General features: G+C 36.8%; 1 protein-coding gene and 1 non-coding gene across 2 annotated transcripts; both read right to left on the bottom strand.

The window, feature by feature from the left end:
• Positions 1-304: 304 nt before the first annotated feature.
• On the bottom strand, positions 305-411 carry LOC118486999. Its single transcript, XR_004880166.1, has one exon. It is a non-coding gene; the product is annotated as a small nucleolar RNA R71 (small nucleolar RNA).
• Positions 412-15,899: 15,488 nt separating this feature from the next.
• On the bottom strand, positions 15,900-16,528 carry LOC110881030. The gene is made up of 2 exons (XM_022129417.2): positions 16,134-16,528; positions 15,900-16,030 (listed from the first exon to the last, which is right to left on the bottom strand). The coding sequence occupies exons 1-2, from the start codon at positions 16,312-16,314 to the stop codon at positions 15,900-15,902; spliced, it is 312 nt and encodes a 103-aa protein (XP_021985109.1). The 5' UTR covers positions 16,315-16,528.
• Positions 16,529-18,209: the final 1,681 nt, after the last annotated feature.

The raw sequence follows: 18,209 nt of genomic DNA, 5'->3' as shown, positions 1-18,209 counted from the left end.
GAATGTCGAAGCCAATAACTTCGAACTTCGACCGCACTTGATACAAATGCTCCAAAACTCCGCAACCTTTCACGGGCTCGCGGACGAGGATCCCCATCTACATATAACTAATTTCTTAGAAATATGTGATACATTTCGGATCAATGGAGCATCAAACGACGCCATCCGCCTTCGTATGTTTCCATTCTCACTAAAAGACCGAGCGAAAGCTTGGCTCAACACCCTCCCAGCTGGATCGGTAAACACCTGGGATGAACTAGCCCAAAAATTTCTATATAAGTATTTTCCTCCTTCTAAAACTGCTAAATTAATGGCTGAAATTAACACATACTCACAAGAGGACGGGGAATCCTTATATGAAACTTGGGAAAGGTTCAAGGAGCTATTACGCAAGTGTCCCCATCACGACCTCGCAATATGGCAACAAGTATCCACTTTCTACAATGGGTTGTTGCCACATACTAGGCAGACACTTGATTCTAGCTCCGGGGGACTTTTAGGTAATCGACGCCCACACGAAATATATAATCAGATTGAGGAAATTGCTCAAACCAATTTTCAATGGCACACTCCCCGGGGAAATAAAACTATCGCCCCGGGCGCCCATAAGGTAGACGAAAGCACCTCTTTACAAGCCCAAATCGAGGCCCTTTCTTCAAAAATAAAAAAATTAGAAATGACAAAAACAGTCTCGGTTATGGCTTGTGAGGGGTGTGGTGGGTCACATGAAAATTGGAGTTGCATGAAAGAAACGGACGATCAACAAGAAATGGTAAACTACATTGATAATAGACCTAGGCCGTCGGGTCCTCCAACGGGGACCTTCAACCAAGGATGGCGAAACCACCCAAACCTTGGTTGGAGGGAGCCCGGCAATAGTAGTAACCAACAACCACAACGAACAAACTTTCAGCAATCAAGAAATGAGTCACAAAATTTCACTCAACAACAAAGTGGAAGAGAAAGGCTCGAAGATACTATATCTCGCCTCGTCTCTGACACTGACAAGAAAAACTCGGAGAGATTCCTACAATTAGAATCAAACTTTAGGAATCAACAGGCTAGCATTCAAAACATAGAAAAACAAATAAGTCAACTAGCTCAAAATTTTTCCGAAAGACCACAAGGCGCATTACCTAGCAATACCGAAACCAACCCGAAGGCGCAAGTTCACCTCATCACGCTACGAAACCGGACCGTAGGGCCTGCAGAAGTACCTCCAGCCGCGGAAGAATCAACGCCAACAAATCTGCAGGAGAAGGACCCTCCCCCATCAACAGAGCCTACCAAGGCTCCTCGAGTTCCGTACCCCGGTAGGTTAATTCGTCAGAAAACCAACGAGCAATTCGCAAAATTCGAAAGTTTGCTAAAACAATTGCATGTCAATATTCCTTTTATCGAAGTCCTAACCCAAATGCCCAAATACTCTAAATTTATGAGGGACTTCCTTACACATAAAAAGAAAATTGAAAATTTGCAATTAGTTAATTTAGGCGAAGAATGCTCTGCCCTCGTACTCAATAAACTACCCCAAAAAAAAGATCGATCCTGGAAGTTTCACGATTCCGTGCTCAATAGGGGAATCTCCCGTTCACAATGCCTTGGCCGACTTAGGGGCTAGCATTAACCTCATGCCCTCTTCAATGTTCAAAAGGCTTGGCTTGGGAACCACAAGCCCCACAAAAATAAGCATACAACTCGCGGATCGATCGGTCAAGTTCCCGCAAGGTGTCATCGAGAATGTCTTGGTAAGGGTAAGCAGATTCGTTTATCCTGTTGACTTTGTCATACTCGACATGGAGGAAGACACCGAGGTCCCTCTTATTCTAGGGAGGCCTTTCCTTGCCACCGCACAAGCAGTAGTGGACATGAATGACGGGACACTAACTTTAAGATATGGGGACGATGAGGTAAAGTTCGGAGTTGGGAAAAGAATAGAGGATGACGACCCGATCCACTACATGAAGGTTATCGATTCAAGCTTGGATGCCGCTCTCCGACGGTGTAACTTGGGAGGCAAGGCACCCCAATCAAAAGACGTGTGATCGGGAATTGGGTCTAGCCAAGGACCCTTATAAACGTGGCGCACCACGGAGGCATTCCGCGGACCTATCCTTAGTTTAGTCTAATCTTTTAGTTTTTGCAGAATAAATCACACTCATGGTGGTAATGGATGAAAAAGGGAACGAGAAAAAAATGGAACCATGCAGAGGAACAGAACAAACCGACAAAAATCTCCATAACAGAAGGCTCCACACGGGCCGTGCCCAACCAACACGGCCCCGTGCTGAGCCCCCTGCAGGAAATCACCCAGTTCAGGTAACTGGACACGGGCCGTGTTCAGCGGACACGCCCCCGTGTCCAGGCTTCTGTTTCAATTCTATAATTTTTGTTACTGGCACTTGACCACGGGGCCGTGCCCGGTCAACACGGGGCCGTGTCCAGAGTGCCAGTAACACAAATCTTTGTTTTTAAACACACTTTTACATATTCTAATCAACCAAAAACTTTATTTTTTGGACACATTGAGGACAATGTGTAATTTAAGTGTGGGGGGGATGCTAAAACCTTGGAATTTTGCAAAATCCTAAAACAAGCCTTACACAAAACTCTATTGGAACCGCTAAACACCCCAAATTTTTTCAAAAACTTTTTCATTTTTTTTTATTATTTTATTTACTTGTCTTAGTTTAAGTTGGGAATAACAAGTTATAAAAGGGTTATATTTTTACAAACTTACAACCGATAGCGTCGTGATAAAAAGAACTAACATAAGAAAATTATGAAACGGTATAACAAGTCTAGCTAAAATTCGATTATATATGCTTGGTCACATTAAAAACCCATTCCCACAAAAAGTGAGTTTTGAGCCTTTATTGAGCATAAAAATACACATATTTAGATTAAATGCTCATTTTTCGTTTCTTGTGTGAATAGCCGCTCGGTCTTTACAAATCTAGAACTTGCCACGACGATACATTCCCGGTCCTTACCAACTTAAACCCAAGTAAGTAAATGATGGAGGCATTAGGACTAACTATTTTTCTTTCAAAACCATTATTTTTCATTTTTTTTTACCTACCCAAAATCCCCCTAGAAAACCCCCTTTGAGCCTAAACCTTTCATTTCATTACCCCCAAAACAAAAATTTTTTTTTACCCACCAAAAACCTTTTTTTATTTTTTCACCTTTATTTTAGTAACAAACTCGGTTTTTCATAAACATACCCTTTACGTGACAAAAAAAAAAAAAAAAAAAATGAAGTAAAAAAAACAAACATAAGCTACAAAAAGCTTGTTTGGAGAAATACTTCAAAAATAAATGTCACCAAAAATAAGGTATTTCACGAAAACCGACACTTGTTACGATTTTCGCCCTTTTTACTAACCACTAACCAACCACCCACCTTTAAACCCAAGCCTTCACCCCAAAAGACCTCTTGATATTTACAAAGGTAAAAAGTTAAAAAGGAGGAGGATTGATCGCTTGGCAAGCATATGGAGAACGTAAATCCGTGCCGCTCTCGAGCGATTCACTTAAATATACACCTTCGGCCGAGTGATTGAGTGATCTCCCGTGAGGTATGTGAACTTGTATATAAATGGAATTTTAATAAGGCATGATATGCCCAAATAAGTAGTTTATCTTATGAAAAGTTCAAAATAAACCATGACGAATAAGATTGTAAATAAAATAAAAATAGAACCTATACAAACCTTGGATTCCCGACACTCTAGGACAAGTTAAAAAACTTCTCTTCTACCTATTCCATTTGGGAGTGTAAGCCACATTAAAAGAGTTTTGCTTGAGGACAAGCAAAAGTTCAAGTGTGGGGGTATTTGATGTGTGTAAAATGCAACATATAAAACACATCAATTAAGGCATAAAACTAACCCTTTTTAAGTACTAATGTTGGAAAAAGAGTGTTTTTGTTTTCCTTTTGTATTTTCAGGATGAAATGAGCTCAAAATCACAAAAGAAGCAAAAAGACCACTAATTCTACCATAAATACAAGAAAAGGAACAAAAGTAAGCTGCCCGGACCCTCAACGGCACCTCCCAAGACAAAGAGAAGAGAACAGAAGTCTGAACACGCCCCGTGTCCAGTGAACACGGGGGCGTGCCCAGGAAGCAGCAGAAAAGACAAACCAGTAGAAGCTTCCATTGCTCACCACGGGGCCGTGCCCAGCGGGCACGGGGGCGTGTTGAAAGTACAGCAGGCGCATTAATTGTAATTCGCAATTACAATTAATGAAGAGAGAGAATGTCAGTCGGGCACGGGGCCGTGTCCAGCGGACACGGGGCCGTGTCCAGCGTTCTGTTCAGCCTATAAATAGAGGAGCTTGGTTTCATTCTCTCTCATCCCTTGGCACACCACCTCTCTCACACTTCATCCACCACCCATCACCACCATAACACCATCATCCACCACCATCATCCATTGTCCATCGTAGAGTGTGTGAGTCGTCTCGGGATCCAAGATTGATCGTAAGAGTTCTTGACAATCAAGGCCATGTTTGCCTAAGTCTCTTACATCACTTGGTGAAGACAAGTGTTTAGTATAATACTTTTTATTTTTAATCTTTTGCACTTTTTATTTGGTTTTGTATTAATGACTTTAATAACTAGTTACTTATGTTGAAGGTGATCTTTCCTTATCGTTTGTCCGTGGTGTCTTGGCGTTATTTTACTGTCTATATAAAATAAAAGATTTTCACCATTCATATCTCCACGGTCTATATGGAGGTATGTTGGCTACCTGGTCGGGGGTTAAGGGAACGGTTTGGTAAGGGTCTTGCCCTTGTTCAGCGTTTAGAGGTCCTGCTTGGGACCTGGGTCAAATTTAGTAGGATCTCCTTCAATGCCCATAGGTATTGGATGGCGGGGATCCAAACTCTTTGACCCCCTCATAAGCTAACTACTATTAATACTATAACCCGGCTATTTAGGACTGTATCCCTGCTGACTCAGACTACTTAGCCGAGGGTAACGTCACCGCCAAAAGCGGGGCCTACCATAATTTGCATTAATAACTTAATTCATTATCTTCCAATAATCCGACCCTTTAGGATTGTATCCTTGCTGACTCAAACTACTGGGTTGAGGGTAACGTCGCCTTCAAAAGAGGGGCCTACTACAATAACTAAGATAATCTCTTAAACAAGTGCAAAAGTGCGAAAATAATCAAAGGTTATACTAATACACGAGTCGGATCCAAGTGATTCATCTTGTCTATCTGTTTTTATTTATTTTATTTTTCAGCATTTAGTTAGTTTTTATTTTTCTTAGTTTAAAACATTTTTCTAACTTTTTGATTTGATTAGACGTTGAGGATAAACCGGTATTAAAAGCTCTTGTGTCCTTGGACGACCTCGGTATCTTACCAACACTATACTACGTCCACGATGGGTGCACTTGCCCATATGTGTGTTTAGTGTTAGTGAATATCGTGTTTTATAAATTTAAAACTTGGCTAAAAGTGTAAAAAGGGCTTAAATAAACATCTAAAAATATATTACACCTAACGCACATCACTCACGCATCGTAAGGAGTCTACTTTTGGCTTTAAGCCTGGAATGGATTATTAGATGTAAACATTGTTACTTTAGGACATAAAGACTAAATATTAGATGTGACTAGATTGGTAAGGGGTTTGTGTTGGAATCGATTTCTTTTCAATACGGGTCGGTTGATTTGACCCACTAACATAACTTAACATAACAAAACTATGAGTTCAGAATTCATGCGATTGAGGAGGAACTCGATATGGAAGGAACACTCAAACATGGTGTAATGGTCTACCCGACTGGTTACAAGTTCTAAACTGGGCTGAACCATAAAAACATCAAAACTGTAAGGTCGAGTTTGCTACGTGTTATCTAAATACTTTGCGGCATTCTACTTGCTTTCACTCCACGTGTGTATATCTTAGGAAAGAGAGAAACAAATTTGTTGCCAACTAGGTGTCTTTCTTCGGATTTTTGTTCTGCAACTTCATCACCATTGAGATTAGAGACAGAGATCTGGAACATCTCTGCTCCCTACAGTTCTGTCGATGATGATATCTCGGCCAGATTAGAGCTGGGATCATAGCCTAAAGAGAGGGTTTACGTCTTTCTTCGCTTCATCATTCAGGATTTCATTGGTTCGTTGCCCATTATTCTTTGGTTACGTGTTCGTTCTTTTTTTGTAGAGCCCTAACGGTATTTACCTTTGTTTGGTTCATGGTTTCTGTTTGCAGCAATGGTGGCTTTCAATTGATTTTTTTTGGCTAAAAATTGCAGATTCCCATGATTAATTTCAAGGGTACGTTTGTTTATAGTTTATACATCATATAATGCTTACCTTTTTGTTATGTATGTATGCATATATCAAAATATGTGATGTATATGGGATTTGAAAATAATATTAGGGGTTCTAGGCTTACTTCTGTGTGCTTTTGGTTTACATTGACCTGTAATACTTCATGTCATGGGTAAGCTTTACTTCTTCCGTAAGGAGTAAGGCGAGTATCGTGTTGTCAAAAGATATGTGGTTCATGAGATTTAATTTAATTTTGTTCAAAATTTTACTGTACAATGTATAAAGAACCTAGAAGTTGTTTGTTTATACACCTTTACGGCTGTGATGTTGCTCTGACATTTGGCGTGGCAACTTATGTTGCAGCCATGTCAGATCTGAGCCTTTTAGATTTTTGACTCGATGATAGAAGCTTATGGTCCATTAATACATCAAACTGGAACATCCTCTCTTTAACTTTATATCATGTTCATATATCAATCTCTACACAATATATTAGATGGCATGCCTGAGGATACAAGAACAATTGTAATTAATAATTACAGTTTTGATGAGACCTATTCCTAATTTAGCATTGTTACTGGTTTAAGTCATCTTCATTGTGTGGCAGGTTAAATGGAAGGACTTAATAAATTCACCATAAATCTTCTTTCAGCTAGCTATAACTGGTAAAGCTTATTGTGCTTTTGCCAGGTTGACTTAGGAGCTTCTAAGGCGTTGTTTGAGATATAAAGATTGTAAAAAGGTAACCCAATTTGACCTACCCGTTGATAAGTAAATAGCTGATATCGGTCTTTACTATTTTGATTTACCTTTTAAAGTTTTTTGTTCAACTGATTTACTCTGCTTATGTTTTAGATATGTTGGTTCCTATGTAAAAGCATATGCTTTCACTCCCAGTAGATATACCCAATCTTTTTGCTAATAAATATCATAATTGTGTTAAGGCATGACCGCATGAGTGATCTACTGTCTCCAATATTATTTGAAGGATGAATCAGAAGCATTCTGGTGTTTTGTTTCTCTATTGGAACGACTTGGGCCAAATTCAACCATGATCAGATTAGCATGCACTCTCAACTGTTTGCACTGTCCAAGGTCCTTTCTCTATCTCTCCCTCCCACTGTGTGTGTGTTTTTTTATTAGCACATTTACATCGTATGTCACATGCATTGTTTGTCAAAACAAGAAGATAGAGGTGATTGTTTTGACCTCAATTTGGGTAAAAAATATTATTTTTAGCTAAAACAAAAATGAATGAAATGAATTGAAAATCACCTGAAGTCATTCAAAGTGCATAAAATAGCCTTTCTTGCTAGGTGTTTATTTGGTTTTGAAGAACCGTTGAAGGTCTGAGCCACTTGCACATTTAAATGGCTGATGGTATATGCGAAATTCATGGTTAGCTTTAGTAAGATCGACTTTTGCACTAAAATAATTCATACGGCTGAATAATGCAAACTACTACAATAGTTCCCCACAATATCATTAGTGATTCAGACAAGATTAAACAAAAAACGCGTCATATTAATCCAGCACATACTTATATCTATGAGATTTGACCTGAAGCGATTTGACGCTCACCCAACCAGCTCTTACAACATATGTAAAAACTGGCAGTACCTCATGGGTTAATAACGGCAGACCAAAAGCTATTGGTAAGCTACAAATACCACTTAAGCATTCATCTAAACAATAAAAAATGGTAAGTTTATGCAGTTATCCAGTACAGTAGTTTGTTGCTTTGTAATGAGAACTAATACACTTTCATGAATTTGATTATGCAGGGTACGAGCTTTGTAATGAGAACTAATACACTTTCATGAATTTGATTATGCGGGTACGAGAGCAAATGAACCAGATGTAGCCGATTACCTTCGTTGAACCATATGTAATAACTTGCTGAGTTTAATCATTCTTTGTAGGTTATATCTAAGTTTTTTACTTCAAAACTGAGCAAATTATATGTGAAGGAAAAAAACTATTATTACGGATGGGCAAATGGTACCGGTTCGGAACCGGTACCGAATTTTCAGAGCCGACTCGATTTTCGGTAATGACATTTTACGTTTTCGGTATCGGTTCAGTACCGGTATTTACCATATAACGCTCCGCTCCGTACTGGTACCCATTTTTTGGGATTTTCGGTACCGGTTGGTACCGAGCTTATCCCGTGCTTTATTGTGTTGCGTATTCAAGTAGTAGTACAACTAATGATGGTGTTTGAATGTTTCGTATTCAAAGGATTGTTGCGAAAGTCTTTGATTAATGTTTCCAATGGATTTCAAGTAGTAGTACCGCTAGGCGAATCGTTAAATTTGGGAGGGCGTATATTGTGAGACCAAAAGCAACCAACAAGCAACCATAGTTTGGTGCATTTTCTACACGATAACGGTTTGATATTACGTTTTAAAAATTATCTTTTTGGGTCGTGTTATAATTAACAGAAAATATTGACGCCTTTTGTTATTGCAGTTGGTCACAACTTCTGTACAACCTTTCTCTTCCAATGTAAGTGTACATTTTTTGGCTCTCCAACTTTCACTAAAGTGGCATTTTAATAACACTTTAATATGTTGCATTTTGCAGATTAAATGGATATGTCTTACTGCTCCTACGCGCCTCGTGACCGTGCTAGGGGGATTCTCTTGCTCCATGTGACATGCAACTTATTTTTTGTAATATCTTAGCTCTGAGAAGTTGGCCTTTTGCTTTGTTAAGGCGTTTGATATGTAGTTGACTGAGATTATATCGGGACTTAATGCTTTAACAAGCTTTGTTTTTCAAAGGACCAGGCCTAAACAAGTTGGCTTAGCAGTTATGACTAGATCCATTTTTGTCTATATCCTTTCTAGATGTTCTTAGTAAGGGTGCAATATCAACATTTTTTTCTTTTTAAATCTTAAAATATTTTAGTTCTTTTTTTACATATATTTTTTATATATTCTATACTATCTTAAAAGACAAAGTCGGTGTGGTTTCCCATCGGCTTTGCCTCCTGGTCCCTGCTTTTGATTTTGCACTTTGATCTTTTTAGTTTTGTTTTTTTTTTCGTCCTTTTCTGGGTAATACACTAATCCTCATTTATTACACCAGCATTCTTTCTCTATTCAACCACCACCGCAAACCACCATAGATCCATCTCTCTACATAACGACCATCACAACACTGCCGTCGCGCCAACATCACATAATCATCTCCTTCACTTTCTATATTTCACTGTAAAAAATCAACTCCTCTCTCTTGATCCATTTCACATTCATTCTTTGCTTCCCCCCTTTGAATCATGAGATCCCCAATTGCTAATAATAAAACGAAGCGGTAATAGGAGGTCCCGATTGTTAAATAGAAACGGAACTTTAATTAAACGCCAACAAACTAAAACGACTACCGATGGCTTACTCATAAATATGACTCGCGCTCGTGATCTGAACCGAAGATATCTGGATTTGAACGGGACCTAAAACCTTGATGTCGTCATCGGAACCCTAGAATCGCCTTTGTCGGTTAGGTGGTTTTGTTGTGGTGGCGGTGACAGTGGCAGTGGTGGTTTTTGTGATGGCGGTGTTGTGTTCGGAGACGGCAACGGGTAAGAAGGCTGTGTTATGGGGTGGTGGCAGTGTTATGACCATCCGCTCTTAAATCGGGAAGGAGACTAAGATACAACATCTCCTACGTGATCATAGGTTTGTTTCATGTACTCATTTATCTATACTTTTTAATTTTAGTATCATTTTTATACGTTTATATTGAAAATTCCTTTCATTACAAAGTTCATCTCAATGCCAGTAGATATTATATGTTTGTGTTAAGCCACCCGCGAAACTCGCGGGTTCTTAAACTAGTAATAATAATATTATGTTAAACATCAACGTATAGTTGATGTTATGTATATCATATTGAAAAACAAAAAAAAATAGGTAAAGGAATGTTATGTCTGCCAATGGCAGCGATTGGAAGCTGCCAAACTTAAATTGTGTTGCTTTAATTGTCTAGACACCTAGACACCTAGCCACATGATGTTCTATATATTATCTACTAGGTGTACACCCGTGTGAATACACAAGTTTGTTCTAATAACGATCGAAATCAAATACTAAAAAACATATTATAATATATTATTTAAATTCTTTGTGTTTAGTTACATATCTTTATAAAACAATGTTAAACATATGATCCGTCATAAATTTTGCTTAGTTCGGTCTCGTTTCTCGCCCTATAGTCCTTAATTAGCTTGACATGATCTTCATTCCCATGGATCTCTTTCTTCTGGTCAATAGAAGATATGATCCTCCATGATGCCCTCCTGGATCGATATGTCCTGATTTCTCGATAGAAGTAAACGACGGGCTGCTATTACTTGCTTTAAATCTCGGCAGTAGACCAGAAGCGGAATTGCGGTGACGGGATAAATGGCTGTGTTTCTGTACACAAGACATTCGAGCCATTTTAGTCTTCAACTATAACCATACCAAATTGGGCAATGTCTGCTGAACAGGATTTCAATCCGACAGGTTTATAGGTACAGAACCTTTAAAGGCTGGTCTAGGTGACATACAGTATATCGATCGCCAACCGTGTGCATGCATCTTGAATCCTGTAAGAATATCTTCCATCACAGAACCGTAAATCCACCCAATCTGTCAATATTCAACTAATTAGATACTGTTCAAAAATCCAAATCATCTTAAAAGGTTTAAAAAGTTGTAACCAAAACGAAAACAAACCTCATTGCCCCAGTCGTTTCGTCATCATACCCAAAACTGATAACCTGAATACCTTCTTTTAAAACACTCTCTGGTGCTGCAGATTGTGTGACATTAGTAATGATTTTAAATTGAGCACACTGCATATGTAAACATTGAATGTAAGCCTACGTTTATATGTAAACAGTTGGGAAATGATCTAAAGAAGTCATTTGAAGGGCAGTCTGCACAAACTACAATTTTTCCGATTACAAGTGCTTCAGCTGTTGCTGTACATAACTCATCACTCACACTTGGATTTATAAACACTTTGTAACTGCCAAAAAAATAATAATAAACAATTTTAGTATTTTTTATTATTTGAAATTATATGAAATTATGTACCTGTGAAGTGAGTCATCAGCATGATCTATGCCTTTCATGAAGTTCACATTCAAGTTCAACTTTTTGGCTGTACTTTGTTATTATTGAAACTGGTAAAAGTGAAATTGCAAAATTCTGATTTTGAAACTTTGAATTTTCTTCATTCGATATTAAATAGTATTACAAAATTCTGATTGTGAAAAATATTAAAAATTACACATTACAATAAACACTTCCTAGGATATCTATGACTCTCGCCTTCTTCCATGCAATTTCATTATTTGTTTTAATTTGCAGATCAGCAAGCATATCACAGGTCTTCTGATCCTGCTTCAGCAGATGTGTGATAAACTCTTCTGCTTTTTCTTTAAACTCTGATGGAGGAGAACATACCACTTCATCCAGCAGTGCAGTGCTACTCCAGGTTTGCTTATAATATTTATCACTCACCATAGCAACTTTTTTGTTGAGTACTTCATCTTTTCTTTGTTCTTCGAGTGACCATCTTGAAAATTCAATTTTAAGATCGGCAGTTTTAGACCAGTGGTAGAAGCTTTTGCTTGCCATTTAGAAAGAGTGTTAGTGTTTTTTGGACAGTTTGTTTTAGGGTGAAGGGTTTTTTATAAATGAAGTGTTAATGTTTTCAAGTAAACTAATCATGATCCTTTATAGTGTGTAAAATGTTTGATAGGGTAAATGAACAGACGTGTACTAATTATAATAACATTTTTTGAAGGTTTAAATTTTGTTCTTTGGTTTTCTAGATATTTAATTTTACTTGCTTTCCCATTAAATCATTAAATGTACATGGTTTCTAAATATAAATTTATACACGTTTTCCCATTAAATTATTAAATATACATGGTTTTTAAATATAAATTTTTATTTAATGGTTGCATTTAAATCTAACCTTTGGGCTATTACAGATTCTATATAATACCATTGCCAATTCAAATGTTGTTTCATCATACCCAGATTCATTCACTGAAAGCCGAAGATCAACTGTTATTGTTTCCTTTAGTTCTTATAAATACATTAAAATGGAGTCATATTCTGACGATTTCAAGCAACGCTTTATTAAACAAATCGAAGAGCAAGTTTTGGCTGATAGGTCTACTCTTCAAGAGTTGAAAAGGTGTTTTAACGGACTACAACTTGGTCTGCTGACAAGAGACCAGGTTTCGAGAGACCTGAGGGCGATGCCAACTACTTCCGTTCGTGCCTGTGTATTGCGAGTAATATAGAATGTGGAGATAGAGACCTGGAGTTCATGAGAAAGATCAATGACATACATCGAGAAGTTCAGTGCTATATGGAGTTGAAGTTAAAGTTTCTTGATCCTTGCTATTAGAGTTTAAGTGTCTGATTAGTTTTCTTTTTTATATGTAACTGTTACTTTTTTAATACTTTATATGGATGATCGTATTAATTTTTCTTATCACAGTTTATTTTTACTTCTTTTTAGACTTTTAGATTTAACACTGTTTAATCTTTATTTATTTTTCTCCTTTAACAATTTTCGAAGCCAAACTGTTTCAACAAACCCGAGTAACTTTTTTCTCAATTTGGATTATGTTAAGATTGTTTGGTAGTTGTATATATTCCAGGGCTAAAGTCGAAAGGTCCATTAGTGGCAACAGCACTCAATATGGTAGTCTTATAGACTCAAGTTTATATCTTTTAATATATGTTCGTTTATTTAATAACATATTTTGATAACAAACGAAGGTGAACACGAAAATAATTTTATAGCCCTGAGATTGGAATATGATGTATAACAGGCAAGAAGGTAATTTTATGAAACCATGTTGAGGTAAAATGAGAAAACTAACCGTGTAGTCATTTAAGATGATTTTCCGCCTAATTTTCAGCAAAAAGGTGACAATAAAAACCCTAATGAAGGCTACCTTCAACCTAAATAAGCCTAGAAATCAACCTAAAACAGACTAAAACAGTCTACAACACCTAAAAGTTAGAGTTTATACTATGCGCCTTGCTTAAAAAAGCCCTCGGAAACACACAAACAGATTCAAACTGAAACTAAGTTACAACATAGCAATGTTGAACTTCTACTCTAATCACATTGTTTTACACCATGAATGACAATATAAACAACACATTATTATCCTACTTAACGTAATACATTCTAACAACACCTAAAAACTCCAAAACTTCAATTTAAACATTCCAAAAATTCCCCAAAACAGTTATAACATACCAGTGAATAAACAAACAATTTGAACCACAGCATAGAGTACACATTATTATACTAACAAAACCTAAAAAAAATCAGGTTAATTGGTTCGGTTCACAATATTTGGTTTCAAAAACCATATTTGGTTTCAAATCACAGTTTATGGTTAAGATCCATACCAGAAGTCTTTACGATAGAACAACCATTAGTTGTTGGAAACATGAAGCTTTAACCTATCAAAAAGTTTGATGGTTGTTTTGGTATCCCCAATGGCCTAACTACACTTTCAAGCCATTCAATAGCTTTAAACCTTCTCATAGCTACAAAAAATGAAAAAAAAATCAAATAATCAACAACGTTTCTATTGTTTTGTTAGAAAGAATTTGAAGGCAAAATTTAAAATTATACGTGCTCCTTGGACTTTCCTTGAAGGTAGAGTAACACTAAAAAATACCGTTTCAAACTTTAGCGAAAACAACACTAAAGGATACCGTTTCGTAATTATAACATCAGCGAGGACTACATGGCATACCTGAGAAGTTGACACGTAGGCAATTCTATGTCATCATCTAAGCTCCCTTAACAGATAACCTCATGTTCAAGATAACTTCTTTCGTGTTCATGTGAGCAAGAAGAGAGGAAGACACAAAGGATGTGTCAAACACAGTTCAGATGATACAGATTTCACACCTGAACCTGTATCATCTGAACTATGTTTCACACCTCCTTTGTGTCTTCCTCTCTTCTTGCTCACATGAACACGAAAGAGGTTATCTTGAACATGAGTAATAACACAGCTGTCTTCTACCTCCATCGCTAGATTCAAAGGGCAAATATGGTCAAAATCAAGAAAACACAAGATTAATAATAAATAACAAAAATAATAACAAATAAATTTTAATAACTTTTTTACTTGTTTATATGTTGAGGAGATGAAGAATGAACAGGAGGAATAGGATGATGATTTTGGCTTGTTCATTCACAACCCTTCAATCAACACGTTGAGATGTGATCTTTTTCTTCACAACAATTCTATTTCCATCTGATTTTCCAATCATAATCGTTGCTGCCTTAACATTTACAAATCTCAGTCTCTTACTGTTTCCCCACTGTAAATTATCCATAATACCTAAAGTTTCAATCTTTATCTCTCAAATCAAGAACCATAAAAAAACATCAAGAACCAAGAACAATAGTTTGTGTAACTGATTTACTATAAAGATGATGCGTATATGATATGCAAAAAAAGCCTCACTGAAACGTTAATAAAAGAAATCAGATAAAGGAATGAACATACAAAAGCAATTGAAGAGGACTTAAGGAGGCAGTGCTCATAAGCAATTGAAGAAATCCAGAATTTTCGTCATGCTGATAAGCTTTAGACAAGCGATTGAACAATTCTGCTACTACAAATTTTATAGAAACCCAAATTATAAATGATCTAAGGGTGGAAACCTAGAAATATGCAGGAGAAATTGAATAAAAATTAGTCATCAGAAATAATATTTAGTGTTCTGAATGTGATGGTTCATACCTTTAAGATGAAATCGAAGTTGGTGAACAGTCTTACATCAGATACAGTCTACCTACGCAAGAGACATCAATTAGTTTGAGCAAATAGAAAGGATCTTTAAATTACCTAAATACCTAATTTCATGACCTAAATTCTACGCAATTTTAATTATCAACAATTTTCATCAGTAATTTTAAAACAGAGATCTTGTACCTGATAGAAGACAGTTGACTGCAGAGCTCTATGAAAACACTACATGTAATGAAAAACCCCAAATTAGAACCCTAATTTCTAAAATACAGCAAATTACCACAAATATTAAAGGATTACATACCAAGATTTGGCCCTTTTGAGTACACTTGAGGAACATCCTCTTCTTCTAAACCTGGCAGCACACACCAAAACCTCACAAATCAACACCAGAAGTATATTGAAGGTTGAAACCCTAACCTCCAATTTCTTTTTTCATTTGATCCGAACTACAGCTTGCAGATCTGTGATGAAAACAATAATCAAATAACGGAAACCCAAAGACATATAAACTAAATTAAAGGTTTAATCGGCTCAGATACACAATCCCTAAACAGTAAACAGAATAAACCTTTTATCAAATACTTTAGATAACGTATTGTAGATGTAATGGATTAATAAACATACATGCAATCTCAACAAAGCTATTTAATCGGCATTAGGGTTTGGTTGGATGAATCATGTGATCGACGTTAGGGTTTGGGAAGAGCCAAACAAAAAATCAAGATTACCTGATGGTTGATTCGAAGGAGTGTAAAGGATTCAAGGAGAAATAAGGATTGTTTGAAACAAATTCAGCGGTAAATCATTTGAGAGCAGGAATCCATAAGATCGATTTTCTGTTTTGAACTTGTTCCCAAATAAGATTTTCTGTGGCCACTGGCGCAGTCCCCGGTAAATCTTGGAAAACCCCATAGTTTCCTACCTACATTAAGAAAAAAAACAGGTTGCTTTATTATCCAAAATTATAAAATAAAATATGTTATATCTGATGATAAGTAGAAACCTATCAAAGTTAATTATGTTACCAGAACTTTGTGCAGGCAAGACCACAAGCAATGTAATACAATGCCCTGGTTGAACCACATGAGTCAAAGCCCAAACCAAAGCGGTCTTCGGGATTTCCTTAGATGCCTTCACCGCAACAACTATTTTCTCAGCGACATCTGATCCCTTTTCCACCTTCACCATCTTCTCTTCTCTACACATTGAGCTCAATACAACTAACACCACTTATAAATATCCATACTTCAATAGACCCGACCCGAAAACATTTCTACAAAGAGGAACAACGGGTATATACGGAACTTTAAGTACATGAAAACCCAATCTGCATTATTGTGTGAGTCAATCAGTCCCCACCACAAGGATATGATTCTTCAAAGACGTATGAGTAGAAAAGTGCAAGTTGTCCAGTAACAAAAGCTTAATTGAATACCTCCAAAATCAGGGAAAAGACCCTTTTGACTGATGAAATTTCACCAGCTTATCACTACTAAAGGTGTTTCTAAAAATGTAATACCGCCTGTAAAGGAATCAAAACAGTCCGAAGCGTTCGTATTCACCAAATTTAGTAAGGATATTTCGCATCTGCAACGTTCTAACCAAATAGCTCCAAAATTAAAATCTCTGCAACCTGACCACAATTTTCATTGCTCTTGTTTAAACCACATGAACATGTTCAATTAAGCAAATTCAGCCGATTCAACCGGTTCTTCTCAAAATACAACGGATCTATTCAATATTTCAAACCTATAATAAAAAAATCAACAATTAGGTCAAAAATAAAGCTCAAATCCTTAACCTAATTAGAATAAATACCTCAAAACATCAAAATAAGTGTAAACAAACTTACAAACACACTTAAATCAGTTAAATCTATTCAAAATTTCAAACCTATTTTGATAAATCAACTATTAGGTTAAAAAATAAAGCTCAAAACAGTTAGAATAAATACCTTAGGGTTTGTGGATCTACACATATATGAAACAAATTCAGCGGTTGAAGCTCACCACCATCGTCGCTTCTGCAACCCGAAACACCGCCATCATCCTCTTCGTTACCAAATCTATACATGTTAGAATTCATCTTCTTGTTGATCTCTGAATCATTAGACCGTTGATCTCTGAATTCATCTTCTTGTTCTCCGTTAGTGTGAATTAGGGTTCTTGATTAACGCCCCTTTCTTTTCCTATATTTGAGAGAGAGAGATGCAGGTTTGAAATTAGAGCTTGAATTTTGAAAATGAAGTCAGGTTTGAAATTAGAGCTTGTATATGAGAGAGAGAGGTGTTTAAATTTTGAAAATGGAGCCAAAACTATATTTGAATTTTTTATAATAGACAGATTTATTTACATATTTATATATCCGAATTATGACATCATCAGATCCTAGGTGGCATGGCTAGATGGTTGACACGTAGGAAATTCTATGTCATCATCTAAGCTCCCTTATGTCACACCCCGATATTTCCACGTATTACCGGTGGGCCCGGTGGGGAGTATCGTGACGTAGTTGATATCATCATAGTCAAACAACACAAATTTAAATGCACAGCGGAAGCAAAAGATAGATTTATTTCAACTGAATAAATTGTAATATTAAGTATCATGAGATAGTTGAAACAGATCCACAGGCGGATCAAATAAAAAGGACAATTGTTCAACAGACTTTAACATCTAGAGCTTGCGAGACTTGATTATTGATGCCTGGAGTAGCCAGCCTATTACGTATAGTACCTGCACTTAGCCTTTTTGGAAAATACGTCAGTTTACACTGGTAAATACAACTTAACTGACTCATTTTGAAAAGAGTTTGAAAATTTATTTGAATGCACTTAGGCAAAAATATTTTTATAACTTGGGACAATTATTAAAAATAATCTTCTATACAGTTTTACTTATTTGTCGTCCATTAGGGCCAGTTTGTAGGGTCGGACAAGATTAACTGACACGCCACAGGTATAATGCCCACAAGATTAATTCCTTTAAGTGGATTACCAGTTTTTACATAATGCAACTGTCAGGTGTACGCCAACACCCCGTGCTTAGGTCGTGGCCATTTCTTTGAATGATGCCAAGGATATCCGGGACATGGTCATTTAA

This window comes from Helianthus annuus, chromosome 14 (assembly GCF_002127325.2).
Source record: "Helianthus annuus cultivar XRQ/B chromosome 14, HanXRQr2.0-SUNRISE, whole genome shotgun sequence".
Taxonomy (NCBI): Eukaryota; Viridiplantae; Streptophyta; class Magnoliopsida; order Asterales; family Asteraceae; genus Helianthus; species Helianthus annuus.
This window is presented reverse-complemented; position numbering and strand designations above follow the sequence as displayed.